This window comes from Triticum urartu, chromosome 7A, assembly GCF_056163025.1.
Source record: "Triticum urartu cultivar PI428250 chromosome 7A, HENAU_Tu73, whole genome shotgun sequence".
Taxonomy (NCBI): Eukaryota; Viridiplantae; Streptophyta; class Magnoliopsida; order Poales; family Poaceae; genus Triticum; species Triticum urartu.
This window is the reverse complement of record NC_141879.1, coordinates 41,941,302-41,968,919: the sequence shown is the minus strand read 5'-3', so window position 1 is coordinate 41,968,919 and position 27,618 is coordinate 41,941,302. Positions and strand designations below refer to the sequence as shown.

General features: G+C 42.3%; 1 protein-coding gene across 1 annotated transcript; it reads right to left on the bottom strand.

Annotated features, from left to right (window-relative positions):
* Window positions 1-4,168: 4,168 nt before the first annotated feature.
* On the bottom strand, window positions 4,169-11,462 carry LOC125518233 (uncharacterized). Its single transcript, XM_087531715.1, has 3 exons — window positions 11,370-11,462; window positions 4,668-5,088; window positions 4,169-4,396 (listed from the first exon to the last, which is right to left on the bottom strand). Exons 1-3 carry the CDS (start codon window positions 11,460-11,462, stop codon window positions 4,218-4,220), a joined length of 693 nt encoding a protein of 230 aa, XP_087387841.1. The 3' UTR covers window positions 4,169-4,217.
* Between the last annotated feature and the right edge of the window lie 16,156 nt (window positions 11,463-27,618).

Below are 27,618 nucleotides of genomic sequence, written 5' to 3'. Positions count from 1 at the left end.
ATAGAATCCAGGATCAAACAGTTGATGTTAAACACATAAGAACGAAGCATATGCTTGCGGATCCACTAACAAAAGGCTTACCACCCAGTATTTTTCGTGAGCATGTTGCCGGCATGGGACTACTGGAAGCCTGATGATTCTGGAATAAGAAGACCATTAAAATAAACCACTCCCCAATTACCAAAATGTTTTCCATTTCGAAATAGGCGGGTGTGCTATAAGTGTTGAGGTTCTATGGCGTTTCGAGCTGTTGTAACACCTCACTTTGGTACATCATTCCTATGTATAATGGGCGAATGAAGTTAAGCCTAACGATCAAGGGGAAGAATGTTGGTTTGATCTGACAGCTTAAACAGGCCAGTTAGATCTATTAGTCTAACAAAAAAAGATGAAGGGATAACGATAAGTGAAGGGGTCCACGTACCAACGTACGTGAGCCTCGATCAGAACTAACGCGCCCTGATCGGGGGCGCCCAAAAACCAACTCATGTTTTGGGCCCCCTGTCGCCAGCTCCATATTAAAAGGATACGGGGGAGAGCTGGCCACCTGCGAGATCACAATTCACGTAAGGTTTACTCTCGTCCCAATATTCTCTCACCCCATCCGATCAGGGGGAGTGCTGCAGCGACGGGAAGACCTAAGCCAGCCGCCGCCGCTGTCCCTGGGCAGTGCCGGTGGCGCCCTAAAGGAATCAGGACGTCGAGGAGAACCTCTACTTCGACTACATCACCCCTACATCAAGCCTACACCAAGCAGGCGATCATGTCCACTGCCGTGACATGTAATGATCCCCTAAACCCTTCTCTGTTCATGCTTTTAGGTGATCTAGATGCAATCAGTTCCTACTAATGGCATCCCAGAGATGCATAATTTATCCAACAAATAGTTGTGATGGTGGGAGAATGGTTTCGTTATGGCCGAGGGATTTTCTCAAGGCCTCCCTGTGTATTTGATGTATCAAGAGAAATTGAGCATGGCATGCACATGGATGTTTCCTGTCTTAGGAGCAAGCTAATGCCGAACGGCTCATCCTGCTAGTATCGTTAAACACGCTGATCGTTTCAGAATCAACACAACATAATGATTGAAGTGCCTTCATGCACTCTTTAAATTGACATAAACGTATTACTAGCAAAGCTCAACAGTTGAAAAATACAAACATCTGCTAAATCCCTTTAGTACTTGGGCGGATGGTGTCAATCCACCATGGATTAGGTATTTCCTCTTGCATGCATGATAGCTTGAGAAAACATATGTGTTGCCTAGGATTTTCGCGAGGAAACCCCAATGTTTTGGTAAGATAGGTGATAATATAAATCATCCAAAGAAGCTAGTAGTATAACTGGTAAGTTGCCTTTAGTAAACAAACTCGAAATAAAATAGAACTTTCTGCAAGCACTAGAATTGCTTCATCACTTCATCAGTGCATTTAAATTAAATAAAGTCCCCTAAATGACCGAATCTCATAAATAAGTTCACAAAAAGTTCATGAGAAATGACGGAGTTATTCATAGAATGCAATACTGGATTACAAAACATATGGCATCTCGCGCAACATTGGCAGAAGAATCCAATTTTCAGACCGCTGATTTGGCGATGTTGTGTTCACAATAAGATATAAGTAGTGCACAGCACCGACACTGCAATGATGTTTTTGAAGTGAGAGACACTGACGATATTAATTAGTATCAAATGTTAATGCATCAAAATTTGGAAAGCTGACATGAACCAATAGTTTAGCAAGCACTCTGACAACTGGCTACTAGCAAATCTTTTTAATTTTAAATGTCACTAGATGACCTGTTGTGCCTTTGGCACAAAAACCGAATGCAGTTGAAACATAAGGCAAACTGTTTTTACCCGCGCCAACTGGGCGGTGGCAACAAGAAACAGTTCCAAGGCAGGAAGGCCGATGATGGCTCCTCGGCCAGGGACAAGATTCTCGATAAACCTTGTGCCATCCACCCTGTCACTGCAGAGCGGCCGGCTACGCAAACCAACTGAAACTGTTGGGTCCATAAGCAGGTCCTGCATATCAAAAAGCAGAAAAGCCGACAAGCCTAACCCTCACAATAATGAGGACGAGGACGGGCAGTAGTCCGGAGGGGCAATGGCGGTCAGAAACAATCCCCACCATAAGTCAAAGACATAACATGATTTATGCATCCCTCATCTCCAAGGAGCAGAATCGTGGCCTCTACAAAGTTTATTCCGTGGAGCCCACGGAATCGAAATACAACCACTGGTTGGAAATCCCAATCATTTTCGTCCAGCGTGATCAACTGACCAATGTCCGCCATGGTGGCATAGCCGCGCTCGTCCTCGACCCCATCGTTAACGGTTTCAACCTCATGAGGGTCCTTATGGATGGCGGTAGCATCTTGAATCTCATGTATGTGGATACACTTAAAAAGATGAACTTTGACGAGTCCCGCATCGAGCCCACTAAGAGCAAATTTAAGGGTATAACCCCACACGGAAACTCACTGCACTTGTAGGGTCATGCTTGACGTGGTGCTCGGTACCCTGGAAAACTATCATTTGGATCCCTTGAGCTTCGACTTAGTAACCCTTGAAGAGTGGCTATCACGCTCTCCTCGGTCGAATGGCATTCGTGCGTTTCGGTGTCATGCTGCATTACGCTTACTTAAAGCTCAAGATGCTGGGCCCAAAGGGCTTCATCAAAATATGTGGGAATGCTTGAAACCTCTTGTGCACCGCCACCGGCCGAAAATGACCATCACTGCTTGAGGACGTTGCAACCGGCCAATGTGGTGCCGAGAGCGCGAGCACATGCAAGCTACAACCGGCCGTGTGCTAGGACACACCGCTTTTGCTGGCAAGCGGGCCACACGACCTCCATTGCTACAAGCGGCCCCGCACTTTGCTGTAACCAGCGGCGTGATTTGCTGCTACCAGAAATTGCTGGTTCTAGAAGCAGACCACAACATGACCAAATGCCGGAACAGTACTGCGTTTTTAGTTGAACCAACTCCGCGAATTGCTGGAACCAATGTCCTCAAAGCTACAACTGTTTTTCGGTGGTGCTGCGACACAATGTGGTGGTGCAGCGGAAATGTTGGAACCAGCTCCGTGATTTGCTGGAACAAGCATTTTCGGGAACTACAGCAGGCATGTGGTTTTGTTGTGACGCGGCCAGGGATATGGTGAAAATGCAGGAAGCGGCACCATGATTTGCTGGAACTGGTGTCTCGGGAAGCTGTAATGACCTACAGCAGCGCTGCGGCGAGGGGCGGGCAACGTGTCGATAAATGATGGAACCGGCGCGAGCCAGTGCTGCAACCAGCGACGCAAGAAGCTTCAACGTCCCATGGAGGCCGAAGCGAGCACGTCGGGGCGATGATTTGTTACAACCAGCTTCGATGCAGCTGCAACCGTGGTCGGCCTGTTGACAGACGGTGCGACACAGTGTGCTGGACGATGACGGGAGCAACATGGGGAGATTGGCGAGATGCATTCGGTGGCTGCAGCCGCTGGTTATTTTGTTGCCGCCGAAGTTGGGGCCGGTGAGATGGCCAAGATGTGCGCAACGTCTGAGTGGGAGGTTTTTTCTTCACGAACCGAAGGTAGGAGAACGACGCACAACTAGGATCAAACGGTCCTGCTCGCTCGCATTTACATGCTGCGCGGCGACTGGCCCAAGGCCGAGGGGCGCCTAGCATCGGCCTTTTTATTATATAGAAACATTTGTGTGATCCTCAGTGCATATTTTGTTTGTTGTTTGTTAACGTTGTACAATCAAAAAGTTTGGTGTAGAAGCAAAACCTTCAAACTTACGCAAAGTTTATGTTCAGAGAGGTTCATATTAATACCCTGAATTGTCTCCAAAGTCTAATAAACAACCCCGAACAGCAAAACCGTCTGCTTTACAACCCTAAACTCTCAAAAACCGGACAAGTATCAACACTTCTATATCCCGAACCCTGTTTTGACCTTTTGATTTTACAGTTTGTGTCCCAGTCAGCTGCCATGTCAGCAAGGAGTAGTCAAACTAGATATGGGGCCCTACATGTCATTGTCACAGTGATTTAAACTGTGTTGTTTAGCAGAGATGACGCACTTAGTTAGTTAGCTATGTTAGGAATTAATTAATTAGGTTAATTAACTATTAATCACTGCTATGTCGTGCCACTTTTGGCAACTGCCTCCTTTTGTAACCGCCTTGTAAACTGGGTATAAATACCCCAATCTTCAATCAATAGAATAACTGTTCATTCATATATCTGTTTTCCATTCGCTTCTCTCTCTCGATTCTCTCTAACACGTTATCAGCACTTTTGCTCTCCGCTGAGAAATGGCCACAGGAGAAGAGAAGAATGCCGCCGATTCGATTAGCCATATTCCCGTCCACAGCAGTAATCAATGGACATGCTTCTGTAAAAGAGGAAAACTGGATCAGGACATGCTTCTGTAAAAGAGGAAAACTGGATCAGGACATTCTTCAATTTGTTTTTGTCTTCTTGCAAACAATCAAAAATCTAATAACAAATTCTGTTTTGCAAATCGCTTCATCCGGCGTATGCTCGTGGTGAGATGGATTGATCGCTACTCAAACGAAAATAGGAAGAAATTCTCAATCAAGAAGAATAGAAGAATCTGCATCAAGAACAAGAGAAAAGAAGGGAAGAAGCCCCAGCGAGCGTACCTCGGCGTTTGGCAACGACGGCGTCCTCCACCTCTCGGATGCAGCATTCGACGCGGCGCTCCTCCCTCAGGCGGAGCACGACCACGGCGCGGCATACCCTCCAGTACAGGTGGCGTGTCCTCGGGGTAACCAATGGCCGGCGCCTAGAACGGCGATCTCCACCGCGGCGGCACCGGTAGCACGACCAGCCCACGACACTACAGCAACGTCGACGCAGCGACGCCAGGCAGCGCCCTCTGGCGCGCGGCGTTGGACGAGCAAGCCCTCTGGCGCCACCCGCCCACCCCCGGTCTCTCCTTCTCCCGGTTACACTGGTACGCAGCGGCGGTGCCGGTGCTATATGTGCATACCGAACAAATCGATTGATTCCAGATGCATTGAGGATGACGATAGGAAACCTTATCTCTTCGGCCAATTGAGACTAAGCCCTTCTAGTTTCTTTTATTGGCAAACAAGTCATCAGACTTAATACTACATGAACACAAGTCATCAGGCTTACTGTTTTAGATTTTGGTTAATACCGTAGTATATCATATCGGTTGAGTCCCAAGGCATTGAGCTATGTTGATGGATGGGTCGATCATTACATCTGCAATGGACCCCAATATACTAGTGCTATTCTTTACAATAAGTGCAACAACTATGTTTTGCAATTGATTTTTTTTTTCTCATGCAAATCATGATGTAAATTCAAAACAAGGATTATACTTAATATGACTACACCATATTATATTTTGGAATCACAAGGTATTGATGGCATCTACTGCGTAATTTGCAGATTATCCATCAGTACTGTGAGGTCTACATCTTGTCATTTTGATAAGATGACTACCTTCGAAGTGATCTTCCAAATATTAATATTATATGTGACTACCTCAAGATATCATAAGGTAATACTGGCATCTACTGCAAATTTTGCAGACTATCCACTATTACTGCAAGGTCTACATCATGTCATTTTGACAGATGACTACCTTCAAAGTGATTTCATACATTTTGCATAACATAAGGTAATAGAATTATGAACATCTACTGACAAAAGTCAGACTATGTTTTTCTATTACTGCGAGATCTACACCACATCCGGTGACTATCTTCAAAGTGTTATTCTATATAAATGGAGGTCTACACATATGAGTGTATAGCATCAGCTATCATAAAAAAAAATTGCTCCTCTGAAGCAATTGTTGTTGTTCACTAAAAAAAAGATATTTACTCTCATAATAAAAGGTATTCATGCATGAACACTACATGCTGAAATGGCAAATATTTTCCACAAATATCATTTATTCAAGCCTCATTTTGCTTTAATATGTCATAGACAACTATGCAAATATTTGCACATACCAGTAATTACCTTCTATTACATTGGTAAAATACATGGCAGTGGAGCCTATGTCACTATTTTAATTATAGTGTCGTCCATTCATTAAAATGGATACCACAATTTATAGAAATTGTTGAGTGTCTCAAACATTATTGATAGGTCCACATCAAATTGTGGTTATACTTTTATAGTGACTAACCAATGATAAACATGAAAAGTCTATGTGTTTTGGCAGTGACTCTGAAGTCACATATTTTCTCAAGAATGAAGTCCAAAACATTAGCAATGATTTCATCACATCTGTTGTATTGAAGGATACACCCAGGTTCACCAAGGATCATCTTGGCCATGAGTATTTTCATGTAACACATGCCTGACATTTCCAAATGCACTAAATTCAAGATTAGGTGGGAGTATTTATTTTAAGATGATTCATGACATCAGTCATTGTGTCCACCCGTGGCCTATTGCCACTATAACTCCACCTTCTGCAATGGCTATTCTCTTGATAGCTAAGTATATACATGTTGCATTTTATATGTCATCAACTTCACTTAGTTCTCAAACTAAGTAATTATGGATGAATATTTATTCACTACAATTTTTCCCTTGAGAGAAACATGCTGCCATGAGCACATCACGATTGATCACCCATTTGATTTCAAAACATCAAGTCTATTGCATCTCACAATTCTGTCACTTTAATCAACTTTAAGTTGAGATCTCGTGATCAAATATTTTCCTATATACAGATCCAGTTGAAAAGCCCTTAATGCACTTTACATCCTCTTAAGATGGTACTACCTTTTTTTATGATCAAGAAACATGGAATTTCTTAAAATCATCAGATTCACCTAATGGGTGCTATACCATAATTTAAAATTCATGCTAGTATCGAGAATAGTATGCAAGTTAGTTGTCACAAAATACAACTATGAGGAATTCGAAGTAAAGTGGAGGCTAATAGACAACCAAAGACGGAATTATCTCTTAATAAGAATCGGTCATTTTCAAATGATCAAAAGACAACTCTCAAGTTTATCAGATGCGTGGTTATATAAATATTGTACCTATGATTACCAAACCCTCAAACATATGGTCGAACCACATCACAAATTTATTAAAAGGCAAATAAGTTCAATGGGATAAATTTGAAAATTTGCAAATAACAACCAGATTCTGGTAAAGAATTGTTCTCAGAATCTTCATCAGAAGGAGGACCAAAATCTAGTGCAGAAAATGGAGGATGAACTCATTTGCACTCAATAATATCGGAGACCTTAGGTAATCTCCTAATTATTCCCAAAAATAGCATTAACCTGTACTTGTACTACTACATGTAGTAGGATGTTCAATATCCCATCACTTGGATACAATATTTAATAAATTTGATAGTATGGTTAAATTCATACTTAGTATTGTTGCGTACGAAATAATTTTCTAAATATTAATAAATTAAATGTCTATTTTGATAGACTTATCCATCCTGGTTTGGGGATGATTAGAAAATTATTGACAATTCTGTTGGTCACAACTTAACAAGTTGCAAAATATCCTAAATCATCAGATTTTATGCGCACTACATGTGCCATAGGGGAAATCAGTTTTAAGGCACTCTCACCTTAAAATTCTAAATGAGCCACTCAATCTTCCTTGAATACATTAAGAAGACATATGTGGATTAGTTAACCATTATGTGGAATTATTTAGATACTTCATGGTACTCATAGGAACATTTATAAAATGATTTCAAGTGTGTCTCTTATCACACACAACCATGCATAATCTTACTAAATAAATTGCTCAACTTATCAAAGTAGGAGCAAATTCTCCTAAAAACAGGATCGAAAAACCCATTCGAATGGACAATGTCATTGAAATCATTTCACAAGCAATGTCCGATTATATTTTTGTACTCTATGTACATACCCAGAATGGTTTAACTAAATTTCTTATCAAAGATAGTGAAATGAATTACATGACCAATCTTAAAGAATTGTAAATTTACCAGCCTCTTGCTGGACACATACGGCCTTACACACCGTAAGTATGATCTAAATCATACCAACTGCATTTCATACTACTTTCCCCTTGTAGTAACTACGTGGAAATCAACAAAGTATTTCCCATCTGCGATAATTCGGTTACATACCGATATCAGCACTCCAGCATACATCAATGGGCACTCACAGAAAATCAGGGATCTATGTGAGGAATAATAATTTATCCGTCAATCAAAATTATTCATAGTCCGTACGCTGATTGCATCAGCAATAAGGATATTTTCGGCATTAGGGGGAGATAAGTACCACAAAGAATGCCGAAAAAATAAATTAGAAATGTTATTGACATTCAATCCTTATATCCATGTCTCAAAGAATCTGAACTAGAAGTTTAGAGAATTATATATTTGCAACACATTGCAAATCTGCCACATACATTTACTGATGACAAGGTGTTAGTAAATTATATATTCCTGCAGTAAAGTGTCAGAAGAGTGGAGGTACCTGATAAACCACTCTTCTCCCCAAATGAGAGCAAGAGGGGAGAAAATCTGACAATATGAGATATAACTTCTCATATGCTTCCGCGGAAACAGAGGAAATCACATCCTCAACTAGTAAATGTAATTCAACATCAAGTTGAAAGACACCTCACTGGATGCTCATCATCCAATTCCCGGCATAAAGGTGCACAAATGTTTTGGTGCCGGGACATCGAAACACCTTGACTCCATTTGTTGTAGGAAATCACAAGGAGTTAAAAAGGAGTACATATTTTATCCACAAACTTCAATGATTCCATCAGAATCATATAAACTAAAGACTACATTTGTCGACATATATTTCTTCTCAAATTGCTAAAACCTTTTGGGCCCAGAACCAAAATCCATGGTAGAGTGCCTCTTGCACTCATATTGGTTCACATAAAAAGGAAGCAAGTAATGAAGGATAGCACTCGCTCAACAAATGAGTGGTATTTACTGCAGTAATACCTACTCCTCATAAGTATCTTCCATATGGAATACTAAAAACTTCCCATTCATAGACAAAGTCAATGAGGTGGTGAGAAAGCGAGGCTTGTAGCAAAAGGGTTCACGCAGAGATCCGACATCGATCACGATGTGACATACCCTTCTGGTATTAGTGGAATTATGTTTCGATACTAAATATCATAGGCAGTACGAATAATACCATGCAGTTAATGGATGCAGTGACTACATACTCATATGGATCACTCATTTCGGATATCTATTTTAAAGTTCCTGAAGGGCTTAAAATTCCGAATCCAAAGATAAATCGTAGCATGTTTTGTGTAAAACTTCAAAGTCACTCTATGACTTGAAATAGTCGGAAATCATATGGTACTACCGACTAAATGAGTTCCTTCTTCAAAGGGATTACTCAAAGAATGATGATTGCTTCTGTGTTAATAAGGAAATCCAAAATTTGTTTTCCTTATATCACTTAGTGTATATCGATGACTTCATCATCAATGTCTATACAAGACCTAAACATATACAAAATCATCTCAAGGCGGAAAATTTGGATTAAACCAAATTTAGCTTAAGTTTACAACTTGAGCATTCTCTCAAGAATACATATCAGTCTACATATATCCAAAACATATTTGAGAAGTTCAATGTGGATATATCACATCAACAAAACGTATATGGTCGATATGAGGAATATTAACTTATACCTCAAGTTCATAATAAATCCTGAACAATTCCATCAGGAAAATCAAGATTTGACCATGATATTGGCTCTTTACTTGATCCCAACAAAGCCATATCAATGACTGAATTTGATGGAATAGCCTTCTTATGGAATTCATATAAATAGAATTTAATGGCTACTTCCCCTTATCATTCTGACATAATTACTTTATCTAAAGGCATTGAAAATATGGTTGGCTTAGCAGAATGATTAACCACACTCAAAACCATGTGGTTGAGATTCATCAGAGTAACATAACTTGATTTATCAAGATGCTACCACTTGTATTACTCAATACATACAGGTTATATGAAGAGCAATATCACAAAGCACATTGCTCGAGATCACTTATCCTCATGAATTATAGAAAAGTGATGAAACAGTTTGCAAACAAAATATTGGAAAAACCGACATATTATTCATAATGTCATGATCATGTCAATGTAATTGATATGAGACATCCTCCAGATTTGCAAAGTTCAGGGGGAGTAATCTCCCAAAGTATAACATGTTAACAAACATCAGATTACATATATTGTACTCTTTTCCCTTCACGAGTTTTTCCCTAATGGTTTCTCATAAAAGGTTTTTAATGAGACAATATAGATACAAGTGTTCATATATGTCATATCATTTTCTCCTTATATTTTTCCCATTGGGTTTTAAAGGAGTTTTCGATGGCATATATAATCGCACTCTTTTTCTTTATGAGTTTTCTCTCAAAGTTTCTCATAAGGGTTTTTAACGAGGCATGTCATACTTTCTTTTTTCCCTATCGGGGTTTTTAAAGAAAGTACTCAAGACATATTAATTGTTCTCTAAACTCATCGATGATTTTTCTCCTTCTTCAAAGGTTTTTATCATATGAGTTATCAAGAGACAATAATCATTATATGTTGCATCATTTTCTCCTTATTATTTTTTCCACTGGGTTTAAAGGAGTTTTAGCAACATATCTGCACTATTCTCCTCATATTTTTCCCATAGGGTTTTTGGAGGAGACTTTCAAGATGAAGATGATGAACGTTCAAGGCAAATACATACTAGGAGGAGTCTATCAAGATGATGTATATTCACAAAGACAAGCATTGATTAGGGGGAGTGTTAGGAATTAATTAATTAGGTTAATTAACTATTAATCACTGCTATGTCGGTGCCACTTTTGGCAACTGCCTCCTTTTGTAACCGCCTTGTAAACTGGGTATAAATACCCCAATCTTCAATCAATAGAATAACTGTTCATTCATATATCTGTTTTCCATTCGCTTCTCTCTCTCGATTCTCTCTAACAAGCTACATGCATAGCCAGGTCGTGTGGCCGTTAGTGGAGCTGCATAATCGCTGGAGATGCATGCATGTAGGACTTGATTAGTTGGTTAGTGGTGAGCCGGCCGTGTACGTGCTAGTGGTGGCCGGTGTGGTGGCCGGGTCTTGCGTGCATGCGTGTGCTAGTGTGTGTGTGTGCAGTCCGGTATAAAAGGCCCTTTAATGTATTGATCGAGGTGCCGGTCTGTTGCCGAGCCACGGTGACGGTATGAGCTGAGCCGGAGGTATGTGCTCAGTAAAGTAAGGTTGTTCGTGCGGCCGAGGCGCCGTTCGTGCGGCAAGGCGTCTGTGCGCCGAAAAAACTTGTGTCCAGTGTGCTCCTCCTTCCACCTTCGTCTGAGCGAGTGAGACGGGAGATGAGCGGCGAGCTGGTCCGGTGTTTGTCCCAACATTTGGTATCATGAGCTTGGTTCTCTTGGGCATGGTTCGCTGTGTGGGAGGCGTGCCGGCGTGGGGGTGTTCATTGGCGGCTGCCAGGGCCAGCCCTATGTTTTAGAGGGCCCTTGGCGAACTCAATGACATGGGCCCCTAATACTATATGTATATGTATTTTTCTGCACATTATATAAGCATCTAGTGCATGTCTAACTTCATTTGCAAAATATTAAGAGTAATTTTTCAGCCATACATGATGCAGAAAAATAGTACATATACAATTAGAAACACCTTAACAATTCTATACCATGTATATTGAAATTGCTGATGATGAATCATTACGTACATTTGAAAGACTGAGAGGACGATGATCGATGAACTCCTAGCCTCGCGGATGGCCGGGCGGCAATATTAGGACGAGTCAAGTGCAGGACAGCAAAAATCGGGAGCGAAGCCAGGGCCGGCAGCCAGCAGGGCGCTTAGCGGCGGCAACCGGCAAGAAACTGGAGCGACGGTTGAGTCTCAAGCGACGAACACAGGAAGACGTTGAGGCATCGATCGCTATGTTTTCTTTCTTTCTATTCTTTGATTTGATAGTAGCGATCCATATGGATGGATGGATGCGTGCGAGAAGCCAGCCATGCGACGCTTGACCTTTTCCTCGCTAGCGATCAGCCGCCAAGCTCATCACGCATTCACGCTGCTCCTTCCTTCTATTTTTTCTTTTTTACTGGGCTATACATTTTTTTGAGGGCTATACATATACATGCATCACAGATCATGGGCCCCTACCAGACCTGGGCCCTAGGCGGTCGCCCCGTCCGCCATACCCCAGGGCCGGCTCTGGCGGCTGCGCGAAACTCCGGGCCGTGTGTCGGCCTATGGAGGCGCGAGGCGTTGCGGCTGTCATGGTGGATGCGGAGGCGGTGCGCGGTGAGTCCGTGGCGAGCGCGGCGGTGGCGGAGGCGCTGCATGGTGGTGCAAAGGTCACGGACGTGCGGCACGGCGTGGCGGCATGGAGGTGCGGCACGGCGGCGGAGGCTGCGCTGTGCAACGCCATGAAGAGGCGTTTGGGAAGGCTCGCGTTTGAGTGTGACGGCATCGACATCATGTTACCGAGAGACGCCAGGCGTGTGTCGTCGGTGGAAGGAGTTCGGCGTATGTCGCCGAAGACAAAGAAGCAGGCACGGTGATGACCGGCATCGGTGCGCCAGGTCGAGTCCATGACGGTGGCGTTGCCCAAGATGGGACTAAAATCACTGGCGTTGCCCAAGGTCAGGTTCCTGACAGTATTCTAGCGAGACAAGTGTGGACCACCGTCTGTCAAGCGCCAAACAAGGAGGATTGGATTCCCAGTGCTACATTTGCACAATCGAAAGGAACGGCCAAACTCATCCAGTGCTACATTTGCACAATCTACAGGCAAGCAATTTGGATCAGAATTGGGAGGCCGAGACTCACCGTAGAGGTCAACGAAGGGCTGGACACGCCAAGGCCTGAAGTAGCAGGAGGCTTGGAGCGACGTGTCCTCAGCGACGTACGACATGACGAGTCCGATGGATGGACCTCGCCGGTTCGCCCTGTTTTTTTTGTTGAAAGACTCAGCTTGGCTGGCTTTTCGTGTTAATCATAGGAGGGAGCAGGTGGAGAAAAACAAGGTTACATGAGGCTGATCAAAAAGATCAGAAGGATAAAGGAAAAAAAGGGGACATGACTCAAAAGCCATGATCGAAGACAAAACTACTTGTGGATGTCAGCCTATCCCCTCTGGTGGCAGCGCAAATGGATGCGCGAGGCAAGAAGCCCCAGCTTGTCGCCGGTTCGCCCCGTCGACTTGCTGATGCACCCTGTCCATCCCGGGCAGCGCTGGCAGGGCCGTCGTCAACGAGCCAGCCAGCAAGCAGAGCAGCAGGACCAGCGGCAGGCCGGAGAGCTCCATGGCCGATGCTGGCATGGACAGGCAGCAGCAAAGCCAGCGAGCAGCAAACTTAGAAGCACGATGAGGGGATCCAGCAGTTTAATTAGCTTGGTTCGTCTGTGGTCCATGATGGTATTTTGATTGGGTTGGTGGTGTGCGTGATGAGTGTACTCCAATTTTTATACTACTTGGATAAGGTTGAAGATGTCTCTGTCAAGGGATTTGGGTCATCAAGCAAAATCACATGTTAAATGTTGTACTAGGGAAAACATGGCAAAACAGAGGAGGATTATTGGTTGTTTCTATTTGTTCTGATGTCGGTGTTGTGTGGGTTCTTGCTGGTGCGTAGACGGACATGGCTGCTGCTGGTGTGTGGAGGGACGCGGGAGAGGGTGACGGGATAAAATTAGAGTGCAAAATATGGTTGCATGCAGCTGTTAAATTTGCCAAAGCCGACAACAACTAATTTATTTCGGCAAAAGCAATTAGTACTAATTGGTTTCGGCGAAACCGATTAGGATCCAGTAGTCATTGCCAAAGATGAAGGAACTAATCGGTTTCAGCGAAACCGATTAATGCTAATTGGTTATGCCTAAACCAATTAGTATTGTTTATGTCATCTTCGACAATGCCGACTGGATCCAATTGGCTTCAACTAAGCCGACTGTGTATTATTTCTGAAAATTTTCGAAACCTCATATTATTTCTCAAATTAATGAAAAAATGTATTGTTTAAAAAAAATAGCCAAACAGTGTTGGTTAGGCTTAGGGATGGAGGAGCCAAGTGGGCCTAGGGGCTTTGGCCCAAGCTAGAAATAACCCCTTGCTTGGCTCAGACTTAAAGTTCAGCATGCCGAGCTGAGTCAACATGTTTGACTCGTTCGTGCCATAGGCGAAGCCCAGCTCAACCCCATATAGCTAGTTGTCTTTTAGTCCGATCATAGCCCAACAGGCCAAGGCCCAAAAACTTGTAAGCTATGTCCTTAATACCTTGTAGGTGATGTTGTTATACACCTTGTAGGCATCACAAAGGTTTGCCATGTGCTGTTAAAATAGGGGGTTGACGATTTTTTAAGGTAGTTCACGCACAGTTTGTTTCGGTTAGTGGAATTGGGGGTTAACCTTGCTAAAGAGAATGTAAAGATTGCTAAAATGGTTTTTCCAGACAGTTCTCCTGATCATGGTGCCAGACATCATAACTAAGTCACCATGAAAAGCGATTTTTTGGGTAAAATCTACATGTGTCTATATAGAAACCAGACCACCACCTCTACCCGGCGCATTTTATTTATTTCTTATTCGTTTATGCATTTTTGCATAAACCCGTAGGTAAGCCCATCATGTCTTATTCGTTTATAGTTTACACTTTCACGCAACCCTCTCTTGACCATTTTCATATAATAAGTAGATTTCAATACACGTAACCACGGGAGATAATGGTGAACATAAAATTAAAACACTGCCAATAAACACATATAACTAGGAGGCATAGGGTAAGAAACAAATAGGGGGAGTTCTTCGTCACCTAGCATGAGTAGTCATGTTACCACGCCCTCAGAGTGCATTCTTTCGCATTGGTGATTGAACCGCAAGCAGCATACTAATCAATATGAGAGGATCAAGCGGTTTATAGTTGTGGTCCATGATGGCGTGTCAGTACTCGATAGTCATTGAATTGGTAGAGAACGTGGTGAGCATGCTAAGATATATATCCTCGGATGCGATTGAAGATGTCTCTGTCAAGGATTTGGCTCATTAAGCAAGATCGTGTAAAATATCGTATTGGGAAGGAGCTTTTGAAGCAGAAACATGTGGCAAAACGTAGGAATATTATTTATGTTTTTAGCAACAAGACGAGCAATTTTTGCAAGTTGCTAATTAGATAGAATTGCTTAATTTTAGTATTTCAAGTAGCATAAAAATTATCACTACCAAAATGGTGCGTGCATTTACCAGCTTAACTGTGAGTTTGTGAATATAACCTATAAACCTCCTTTTCACTAGAGATGAAAAGTTATGTTCGAATCAGTACTCTGTATTTACATTAAAAAAATAGAAAACCCATGTATTAAGCAAAGTATTTTTTAATAGGCAAGACAATAGTATTTGTTTCTGTTTTTTGTGTGGGGAGTATTTGTTTCTCTTAGTGGAAGTTAGAGGCTGCCGTTGCTAAAGACAACCTGTGGGTTGCTGAAAATAATTTCTTCAATCAGTTTGTTTATTCACAATGCCAAACATCATAACTCAAAGTCCACACAAAAATGAAATATAATGGAAAAGTATGTATGTGTTCATGAAAGAACAGACCGCCACCTCTACAGGGTTCATTTTATTTTGCCCACCCACCTTTAAATATCTTTTTTTTGAGGGGACCACCTTTACATATCTAAATAGTCCTCTCTCTCTCTCTCTCTCTCTCTCTCTCTCTCTCCCCAGAGGGCCAGAATTACAATCTAGAGGCAAGATTTTCTCAATACATGGAGGCCCTCTGTTCTAGCCAAACGGTAGCACTACATTCAGTACCCCCTGCGGTGAAGATTTACTCAATACATGGAGGCCCTCTGTTCGTACAAGTCCATCTTGTCAAAGCATCTATAACTCTATTCTGACTACGATGAAGTTTCTGCGGAATAAACTCCCTGCCAGCTCTTAACTCTTTAATTTCTAGCACTAGATGATCGTACACCGAACGGTCCAAGAATCACTGGAGAAGATAGATAGGGCCATGGACAAGTCAGAGATAACTCTCCCTTCATTGGTTTTCATATCATAAATATGTTTCAGTACACATAAACACAGGAGAGTATGGTTCACACGAAAGAAGATACCATCGATGAATATGTATGACTAGGAGGCATAGGGAACGATTCAAATACGAGATTGAGATCTTGAGCATGTAGCAAGAACCGTTGTGTTGCCATAGCTGCTCTTCTCATGTCTACACTTGCTCTTTACAGAACAAAGCTTCCATTTCCTGGCTTGACAACCGGTATACCTATTTACCAGCGTTCACTGGTGAAGTGGGCTAAAACCAACTCTCGTGTTGAGAGCTCGTCGTGGGCTAAAACAAAGCTTCCACGTTCACGCTTTGGAACACCCTATGGCATAAACAGGGCAACAGATGTAGCTTGCAATTCACGTGACCGATGCATCAAGATTGTTCAGACTGTTCTCCGTATAACCCCTTAGAGTTTCTGGAGTAGCAAACAGGCATGGGCTTATACGAACACGCGAGCAGTGCTTCTCAAAATTTTGTTGAACAAATGAGTGGGTACCTACACTTAATACACGTTTTACTGTGGGAAGAACAATTTGATTTATGATTGCAATCTTAGGAGCTAGGACTCTGGCTGATTACCCAGAATTTTCGAAGAAAATAACATGAGGAATACTTACTCGTTTTCATTCTGAAAGATGACACATGCACCATCTAAGTACCTTTTCCTTTGACGATACAAGGTGCGTTGATGAAATCACCATAAAGTCTCGCGATTGATATAGTTATGTTTTTTTAGGGTCGATAATTAAAGTGATGTTTTAGACCAAGAAGATGGTCGGGGATCAACCACCTCCACTAGCGTGGCATATAATTTATTCTCGTAGTAGTAATAGCAGCAGAAGAAGCAAAAACAGTAGTAGTAGTTTCGGTACTGTGAAGGAGCTTTTGGAGCAGAAACATGGTCGGCTGGGTTCGGCCGGATCGAGGCTGGGTGAAACTTAGCTCGGACGGGTCGTTTTCAGAGGATGGAAGAGCTGGATCAGGCATGGTACTCCCTGATGAACAGGGCTGCATTATCTTCTCCTCTTGCAGGGAACTGTTCTCGTGTCGGGGAGCCCTGGAAGCTGAACTAGGAGTGTGTATGGAAGGGCTATCATTGGCGTTGATGCGATCGGAACTTCTGGTGGCGATCGAGATGGATTCTTCAGTTGCAGTGAAGATGATAAAATCCAGTGATGAAGATAGATCAGTCTTTATCTCATGGGTCTTCGTAAAACTAGTATTACTCACGTTAGTAGAGCTCAAAATAAAGTTAGTAACTCTCTTGCAAACTTTGCTCGTATGGAGGGAAGAACTATAACCTGGCTTGGGTCGGGACCTCCGGAGGCCATTGAGCTTAACTCCTTTGATTGTAATCCTGTGTGAAGTGAGTAATACAAGTTTTCCCGCAAAAAAAAATAGAGGAGTTTTTTTTTGCGTTTCTACAGAAGGAGACGAGCAATCTGTGAAAGTTTTTAATTAAAAATACTAACTTAATTTGATTGTTTCAAGTGTAAGAAATATCGCTACCCTAATGCTACGTGCATTTAGCAACTCAGTTGCAACTAGCCTCCTGTGTGTACTAGAGTACTATATAATTATCTAGAAAGGAGAAAGGACATAGATTGCTATTCTTTTGAGTATGTTTTTCTATAAAAAAATGTTAACACGGTTTACTTATAGTGGAAATTGGGGGTTGCCCTTGCAAAACAAAACACAAGGATTGCTAAAAATTCAATCATTTTCCTTCTCTTAAAACTAGACATCATAAATCGGACCATATGGAACTGCAATAGAATGCACAATCTGTATCAATTTTTTAAACCACTCCATGCCTCTACCCAATGCATCTTATTAAATTTCCCACCTACATTCACATGTCTAGACAACACTTTCCACCCTATATAATTGACCCCCTCTCCACGTGAACACACATAAAACCACATCCATGTTTAGCACTTCCACTAAACTCTACCATCTAGACATTTTCTTATAATAAAAGGTTTCCTGAAAACACGAAAGATGATGGTAGACATAGAATCTAGATGGTATGAGTAAACACGTACGATAAGGAGGCCTAGAGAACGAACAAATACAATTTCAAAACATGTAGTAGGAGTCGCGCCCATTGCTACAGTGTGCTAGTCCCATCTATGCTTGTGCCTTGGAGAACAAAGTGGTATGCTTCAATATCATTATGTCAAGCTACTTCTGTAGCATATCTGGCACCTTAATACAGGTTGCAGTGTGCAAGCGACTGCTTGGATGCTATAAAAATCTTGCATGAACAAACTATGAAGGAGCATACGGTATGGTTCTATGGGAGGCAAAGGGAATATTTTCTTTTTCTGGATAATGGTATGTTTCTGGTAGTAACCGAAAGAACCATTTTGTTTTGCTACTCATCCCTGCATTACCAAAGGCTACATTTTCGCGCTCTCTATATTGCAAAAAAATGCTTTTTATTTATCGAATCTTGAATATCACCTAACAACAATTAGAGCAAGCAAAGGGGCTTGATCCCATTACTTCTCTGTCATGGGACACTAGTTTTCCACCAAGCTAAGTGAGGTGCTTTGTCTCCATAGGTGTACGAACATTATTAAACACTGTTTGGACATTTAAATTCTAATAATTCCAAAAGTTTCGGAAGCGGAGTTTTTCAGGTGCACCCAAATTTTTGGTAACCTCCAGTTACGGGAAAATCCGATTGAAGAAAAAACCCAGTGAGAAGGAGAGGTTGAGACCAATTCAGATTGTTTGTTTCGAGCATGAAAAAGGGAGTACAACATTGAGGCGTACGATCTAGCTAAGTCGGCTAGCCCTCTGTAGTCGTAATTGGATAGAATTATTTGGCTGCTCTCTCCTCCAGAGATTCCTACGATTCATTTAAACTTTTTGATATATTAAACAAGGTTCCCTTAATCTAAAAAGAATGGCCACCCCGAGAAAATGTGTTGAACATGTCACCGTTTTTCTAACTTGATGACTAGGGAAGATGTTTGTGTTCTGAATTGAATCTTTAAGGAAGACCGTGTGTTAAATGTTTAACAGTGTGAATGAGCTTTTGAGTAGAAACATGGTAAACATATGAGAGTTATTTGCAGTTTCTAGGAATGAGATAAGCAATCAATGCAAGTTGATAGAGATACTTAATTTCAGTTTTTCAAGTGTAAAAATAGAAATATCACTATCAAAATGCTCGGCACTTAGAAAAGTAATTACAAGTTACAACTAGCCTCCTTTCTGTGCACTAGAGATGACAAAAACATGCACGTTCCAAGTAGTACTCTGTAATTATCTAACGAAGGAGAAAGGACAAGGATTTTTTTTTTGTTTTTCGAAAGAAGAAACAATGTTTGTCTCTGTTAGTGGACAGGAAGGATTGCTGAAAATGATTTCTTCAATCATTTTTCTTGATCTGAATGCTAGGCATCATAACTCAGGCTATAGGTAATTGAAATAGAACTGTAAATCTTCATGTGTTCTTACAGAAACCACGCCCACCACCTCTATCCAATGCATCTTATCAATTTCCCCACCTACCTTCACATGTCTAGACAACACTTTACATCCTATATATTTGGCCGCATCCTTGTGTGAGCATGCTTGAAACCCCATCCACGTTTTAGACTTCCACATAACTCAGACTTGTAAAAAGTTACATGTAGTGAAGATATTTCACACAGACACACAATCAAGATTATATCAATAAACATATGACTGAGAGGCATCAAGAAAGAAACAAGTACAGGAAATCTCACGTTCAGATGTAGCCAGAGAGGCCGTAGATGCCACGGCCGTGCTTGTTTCATCCATACTTGTGCCTTGGGAACAAACAGTGCTCCCAATCGTTCATGATGCTTATGTGAAACAACGTGTGTATAATATCTGTCCCAGTGATATCGCTTGCAACTCACAAATGACTGCCTAGAGGTTATAAACAACCTACATGAACTGACTATGATTGAGCATATGAGATGTTTCTGAGGGAGACCAAGGGAGGATGTGACAATTTCAGTTGGTTACTTCGAGCATGAAAACGGGAGTACAACTTGGAGGCACACAACCTAAGCTAAGTTGGCTAACATTTTTGTAGTCGGGTTACTTGGTTGCTCTCTTCGCCGAAGATTGCTACGATGATAACTTGATTCCTGTCAACATTTTCATTAATTAATAAGAATTAATAAGCCTGTCGTTGTTAATCTTAGAAAAAAAAGGAAAAACCAACCATCTGGATATATACGGTGGCATACCTACCATCTATATTTGTACAGTTCGGTAGTTATATAGTGCCCTAACCTTTCTTCTTAATATCTAATGTAACCTCCAGTGTATAATGCATATCTGGTGATATGGGCCAGAACATGCTCCCCTGGTCATGGACAATATGATATGTCGGATCTGGACTGGAGGGACAAGATTAATTGACCAGCCTTACTTCTCACGGTCAAAATACAGAAGGCACCGTTATTAAATCTGTAATTCAACAGCAAATCGCATAGCTCTTCGTTCGTATCGCTCTCTCCGTCTCTTGCTCGATAATACTGTTCCGTGCCGCCGCCGCCTCTGTTGGCTTTTGAACTCTACATCAAAACCACCTAGGAACTATGCACGCGTACGCCGATACTGCAATTAGAATTTGGATTCATAGCCTGTTGATTTTAGTGCCTTTCAGTAATCATTGATTACTCATATAAATCATATGCAGCTCGTCCATAGAGCAGTAGTAATGTTAAATGCAGAAGTTCAAGCTTTAGTACCCTGCGTTGTCCTGTCAACGCGTATATAATAACATTCACACCTCTAATACTCCCGATGTGAAACCTCGGCCCTGAAATAATACAAGGTGAGACTGTATTCTTGAGGCCATAGGAAGAGGATGATAAATACTAGGGATGCAAGCGGGTGTCCCGCATAAATAGAGGATTAGTTCAAATTGAACTAAATCTGAGAGGGGTGTTTATAACTAACCAAAATCTACTTTGCCTACGAAGCGGGCCGGGTCGGGCGTCACCCTGCACCCCTAATAAATACATATATGCATTACAAAACTGCGAAACAATCCATTATGGAACTCGAATGAGAGCTCAGTCATTCAGCAGAATAGCAATATTACTGAATATGTAAAAACGATTACAGTACAGTGGAGGACTTGGTTACGATTTTATCTTCCCTTCCCATCTTATCTTTCTAATGGATTATGTTATGTTCTTGTGTGTCTCTTTCTGTCCCCCGTTTTTGTAGCTGTTATCCAAAACAATTAAATTGTCTATCTGCATTCAGGTCTTGAAAGGGAGTTCAGGCCTTCTGTGACTGCAGATCATGCAAAATTTGCAGAGCCAGTAAGCTTTGCCGTGTGTGCCCAGCTTCAGGTATCTCTAAAATTTCAAATTTATATTCTATATTGTTTAGTGTTAACACTACAATATCATCTCTGCTTGTTTCCCCTTCTGTTCTGTATTGTCTGTTGGTATCTGGGTTTAGTTAGCAGCAGTTCATGACTCACTACTAGCTATTTGAAGACAGGGCCGGCCCTGTGTTTCGGGAGGCCCTAGACGAACTCGACAACATGGGCCCTTTAAGTCCTGAGACCATATTTATACGTATGTGTTTGCGTGATACATATATATAACTTCACTTCCATAATACTAAAAGTAAACTTTCGACCACACATCTTTAGTTTGAAATTTGATTACAATAGTTGTTGGACAATGCAAGATAAAACAAACATGACATGATTACCTCAAATAGGAAACAAATTTATTTGCTTCTCTGTATACTTTCACAATCTTCATTGACCTTAACATCTGAATTTTCATGCTCGGGATTAATTCCTTGCCTATGTTCTTCACTGACATCAACAATACTTGAAGATGTAAAATACTTTGTCAAAGAACCCTTCAGTGGTTGAATTTTCAGATGTATTTTTTTCTTTTTTTCTTTTTTCAGCACCCGACAAATGCTTATGCAACATGGCATGCTAATGTCCTAATATTACGAAGCAAAGAGTAGACAACGAATTAGAAATTTATAGATCGGATGATCAGAACCCTAGACATGTACACAGAATGACAAAAAATTAGGATGGTTGAATACATACTATGAAAGATTGAATTAGAAAATTATACATCAAAAAATAGATACTTCATGGGATGAATAGTTTAATATACGTATTAAAGAAACTACTGAAATTAGGGATGGACGAATGGATCAGGAACATCCGAACATGGATATTGGGTACGGACCTGCGTTCGCATACATATGTATTGCCGTATTGCTGGAAGGCCGAGTTGTCGGATTGCTGCGTGCCGTGGAGACAATGAGCGGCTGAGGCACCGAGCGAGGAACGACAGACCGACGGGCAGATGAGACGACGAAGAAGAACCGACGAGCGACGAATGGGAAAAGTCAGATTTTTATTTTTTATTTTTGAGAAGAAAGGGAAAGCCAGACATTTCGATTGATTTGTTTCACACGTACGCGTGCATCGAGCGGCTGTGACTTGCGTGTGCGACGCCTTGCTACGCATTACCAGGCGATCCGATGGACCGTGCCCATCTTGTTTTCTTCCTCTTATAAATTTTCCCTTGTCTATTTTTTTCTGGGCTATACTATATGTGTACTACATCATGGGCCCCCTTCGGCCTGGGCCCTGGGCCGTCGCCCCTCTGCCCATGCCCCAGGGCCGGCCCTGTTTGAAGACAACCAAAAATTCAACCAGGAATGGCCAAACTGACCCAGTGCTACATTTGCACAATCTACAGGCAAGCAATTTTGATCAGAAACGGGAGGCGGATACTCACCCTAGGACAACGAAGGGCTGGACACGCCAAGGCCTGAAGTAGCCGGAGGCCTGGAGCGCGGTATCCTCGGCGACATATGACATGACGAGCCCGATGGACGGGCCGCGCCTATTCGCCCTGTCGACCTGCTGCCACACCCTGTCCATCCGAGGTAGCGTTGGCTGGGCTGTTGTCGACGAGCCGGCCAGCAAGCAGAGCAGCAGGACCAGCGGAAGGCAGGAGAGCTCCATGGCGGATGCTAGCATCGACAGGCAGCAGCAAAGCCAGCGAGCAGCAAACTTAGAAGCACGATGAGGGGATCCAGCAGTTAAATTAGAGATTTTTTACGGTGCATCGTACTACCTTTGGGACCGGGTAGTATTGAATTATCTTGACCGTTGATTAGCTGGGTAGATTGGTCATTTGTTTGTCTCGTAATTTGTAAAATCTCTAGTGTGAGAGCACCCTCGTCAGGCACTCAGGCCTCGCCGTTGCCGTCGTCGGTCATCTGCGGTGACTGTCCAACAATCAATCACAATTCAGAGCTCACGCCATCAGTTGGCCCTAATGGCATTGACGTTGGAGCTGCCGTCATTCTGCACACCATTGTCGCCGCCGCCGGCGACGACAACGAGCATCTATGTTCCGCTTAGTCCGCGACGTCACTAACGCTTCTCGTCATGGGCCATGTGTGAGCATACCTCTTTGCCGAGGTACGTTGTACGTCGAGTCTTTCGCCTAGGCAAGTGTATCGTGAGACGATAGTTCACGTTTGCAAGGAGTTATACTTCCTGTATGGGCAACTAAGCATCACTGGGACGCTCAATGCTTGTGACAACGGGATCATCTGACGTGTTCCGGCGAAATTAGATCGGCGTCTCTGCCCGCTTTTGTGCAGCGGCTGCAGCTGCCGGTTTGATCGTCGGAAAACTATCGGCCGATCACGTATTCGTACTGGTGTATGTGGACATGATCATCAACAAAGGAGGATAGCTTGGCCAGCTTTGTATATGGTGATTTCCTCGGTGCAAAAAATATTGTCGGGCAAGGTCGACCCACTACCTACGCCGGAAACGGATGAATGGTGTCCCGTTAGAAACTTAGAATAGGAGAAGAAAACATATATAGGAGCTTCTGCAAGTAGAGTTTTGGTATTTGTTTTGTGTGTCTTCCAATTTTACCCCTTGAACAAAAAATACTTCTGATTTTGTCTGGTAGTATTGGCTGATCTAGACCATTGAATGGTCGGAAATGAATGGCTCACATTATTTGGATGTACTGTAAAATGTCTCTTAAATTAGCTCGGTAGTTGGTGGTGAGCCGTGAGCGTGATGAGTGTGCTCCAATTTTTTATACTTGGATATGGTTGAAGATGTCTCTGTAAGGGATTTGGGTCATCAAGCAAAGCACGTGTTGAGTGTTTGTACCGGGGAAAACAGAGGAAGATTATTTGTTGTTTCTAGTTATTTTGGTTTATTTTTTATTTCCTTTTGGGCTTGCGGGTCCTGAACACTGTTTGTTTCCATTAGTGGAACCGGGCGTTGCCCTTGCGAAAGAAAATGTAAATATTGCTGAAAATAATGTGTCAAGTTAGTTTTCTTGATCACAAAGCCATTCATCATATCTTAGACTTCAATAGAATGGTAGAATATGCATGTAATAGAAGCAGGGCCACCATCTTTACCTAGTGCATTTTATTAATTTCCTCAACGTGACATGCCTAAATAACAAGTGCCCGCTACTATATATTTCACCTCATTTTCGTGTGAACACGTAGGAAAGCCCATCATCTCCCATTCATTCATCCATGCATTTTACATTTCCACATAACTCTCTCTTCACCATTTTCATTCAATAAGTAGATTTTAGTACAGATAAACATAGGACCTAATGGTGGACCCATGACCAAGATGATGTTAGCATACACGTATGACGGGGAGGCATCGTGAAAGAAACAAATACATGAATCAGTCCTTCCCCACCCAATAGCGATCATGGTGCAACGCCCAAGGAGCACACGCTTCCATTGATAGTTCGACTGCAAACCGTGTAGGTTATGCTTAGGGATCAAGGAGTAGAGTGGGCTTAGGGGCTTGGACCAAGCTACTCCCTCCGTCTAGTTGTGTAAGTCATCTTACGAAAATCAAATAATCCCAAAATACTTAGGCACGGTGCATTAACTTCTACCTCGTTTCTTGTTTCTTAACATATCAACCAATAAGAGATGTGGGTGTGCATGCTTTTAATGACTTGAGACTACCGAACACGACATGCAGTGGATAGTTCATTGCATGCAATGCTATTAATTAGCGAATAAACATTAAGTTCTCTCGTTTTCCCCTCTTCCTTAGTCACGGTGCACAATCTAAGATGACTTATTCACCTAGACGGAGTAAAAATAACCCCGTGCAAGCTTGGCTCGAATTCAGAGTTTCGCAGGCCGAGCCGAGTCGTCATGTTTGACTCATTCCTGCCACTGGCCAAGCCCAACTCGACCGGAGATAGCTAGTTGTCTTTTAGCCCGAACATAGCCCAACATGCCAAGGCCCAAAAACATGTAAACTATGTCCTCAACACCTTGTAGCCTATGTTGTTATACAATGTGTTCACATCGATTGATCGATGTCACTTACTGTATGTTCATGCTTCATGGGTGAGGGCCAATTTTTTTGTTTCGCATCACACTTCTACACAATTGTCTCTTGACCATTTTCATATAATAAGTAGATTTTAGTACACGTAACCATGGGAGATAATGGTGAACACAAAATCAAAACGATGCCAGTAAACAGGTATGGCTACGAGGCATAGGGAAAGAAACAAATACGGTGAGTTCCTCGACACCTAGCATGAGCAGTCATGTTACCACACCCTAAGAGTGCACTCTTTTGCATTGATGATTGAATTTCAAGCAGCGTACTAAACAACATGAGAGGATCGAGTAGTTTTTTTGTTGTGGTCCATAATGACGTGTCGGTACTCGATAGTGATTGAATTAGTAGAGAACGTGGTGAGTATGCTCTGATATCGACCGGGATGCGATTGGAGATGTCTCCGTCAAGGATTTGGGTAATTAAGCAAGCTCGTGTAAAATATTGTATAGGAATAAGGAGCTCTTGAAGCAGAAACATGTGGTGAAACATAGCAATATTATTTATATTTAGCTTTGAGCAACAAGATGAGTAATTTTTGCAAGTTGATAATTAGATAGAAGAGTCATGCTTTGGTACAACCTCCCTCACAAGACATATTACGTTTGGGGAGAGGACCCGATACGAGGCCGGCTCACTAACAGGAACCGAGCAGGCGCAACGACTGGGCCGGCCCACTAACAGGAACCGAGCAGGTAAAGCGAAAGTCACAAAATGCATTGGTGATTGCAGGCGTCGACGACCCGGAGATTCTTGAAACAATTGCGTGTAGGGAGGCGCTTGCTCTGGCACAAGATCTCAATATTCAGAACCTGCTAGTAGCATCAGACTCTAAGGGGGCAGTTGGAGCGATCATCAATAGAAGCCATGGAACGAGTGGAGTTATCGTTACGGAGATTCAAAACATAGCTGTTAATTTGAGTTGTAATTTTTCTTTTGAAGGTCGTGCCGTCAATGTCGAGGCACATAGATTAGCCAAACATGCATTTTCTTTAGGTCCGGGGTGCCACTTGTGGTTAGGCCAACCTCATAACCAACGTTGTATCCCACTCTTTATGGATTTTGCTGAATAAAGCTTGGCTTTTTCCCTCAAAAAAAAAAATACTGGGCCGGGACACTAACAGGAGCCGACCAGCAAGCAGAGCAGCACGACCAGCGGCAGGTGGGAGAGCTCCATGGCCGATGCTGGCATGGACAGGGAGCAGCAAGCCAGCGAAGCAACAAACTTAGAAGCTCAATTTGAGGGGATCGAGCAGTTTAATAAGCTCCGCTTGTCTGTGGTCTGCGATGGTGGTTGGGTTGGTGGGCTGGTGGTGAGCGTGATGAGTGTGCTCCAAGTTTTTGTACTTGGATATGGTTGAAGATGTCTCTGCCAAAGGATTTGGGTCATCAACCAAAATCACGTGCTGAGTGTTTTACATGAAAAACATGGCAAAACAGAGGACGGTTATTTGTCATTTCCATATTCCCTTTTTTTTCTCGTGGTATCTAAAACACTGTTTCTTTTTTTAGTGGGGATTCCCTAGCTGATTTCTGAAAATAATTTCTTCAGTCAGTTCTCTTGATCACAATGGCAGGCGTCATATCTCATATCCCATGAAAACTGAAATAGACTGGTAAAATATGCATCTGTTTATATAGAAACCGGGCTGCCACCTCTATCTGGTACATTTTATTGATTTCCCCATCTACCTTCACATGTCTAAACGACACTTACCCACTCCTATATATTTGACCCTAATTTTGCTTGAATGCGTAGGAAAGCTAGCCCATCATTTCTCATTGAGCCATGCTTTTTTACAATTCCATATAACTCTCTCTTGACCATTTACATACAGTAAGTAGATTTCAGTTCACATAAACACAGGAGATAATGGTAGACAGAAAATCAAGACAATATTAGTAAACAGACGTACGACTGGGAGACATAGGGAAAGAAACAAATACATCGACAAAATCTATCACACCCCAGAGTGGTCATGTTACCATGCCCGAGGATTAGACTCTTTCATTGATGGTTAGACTCCAAACCTTGTAGGCTATGCTTAGGGCTGGTCGAGTCAAGTTAGAGGTCAATCTGCATTAGAGAGCT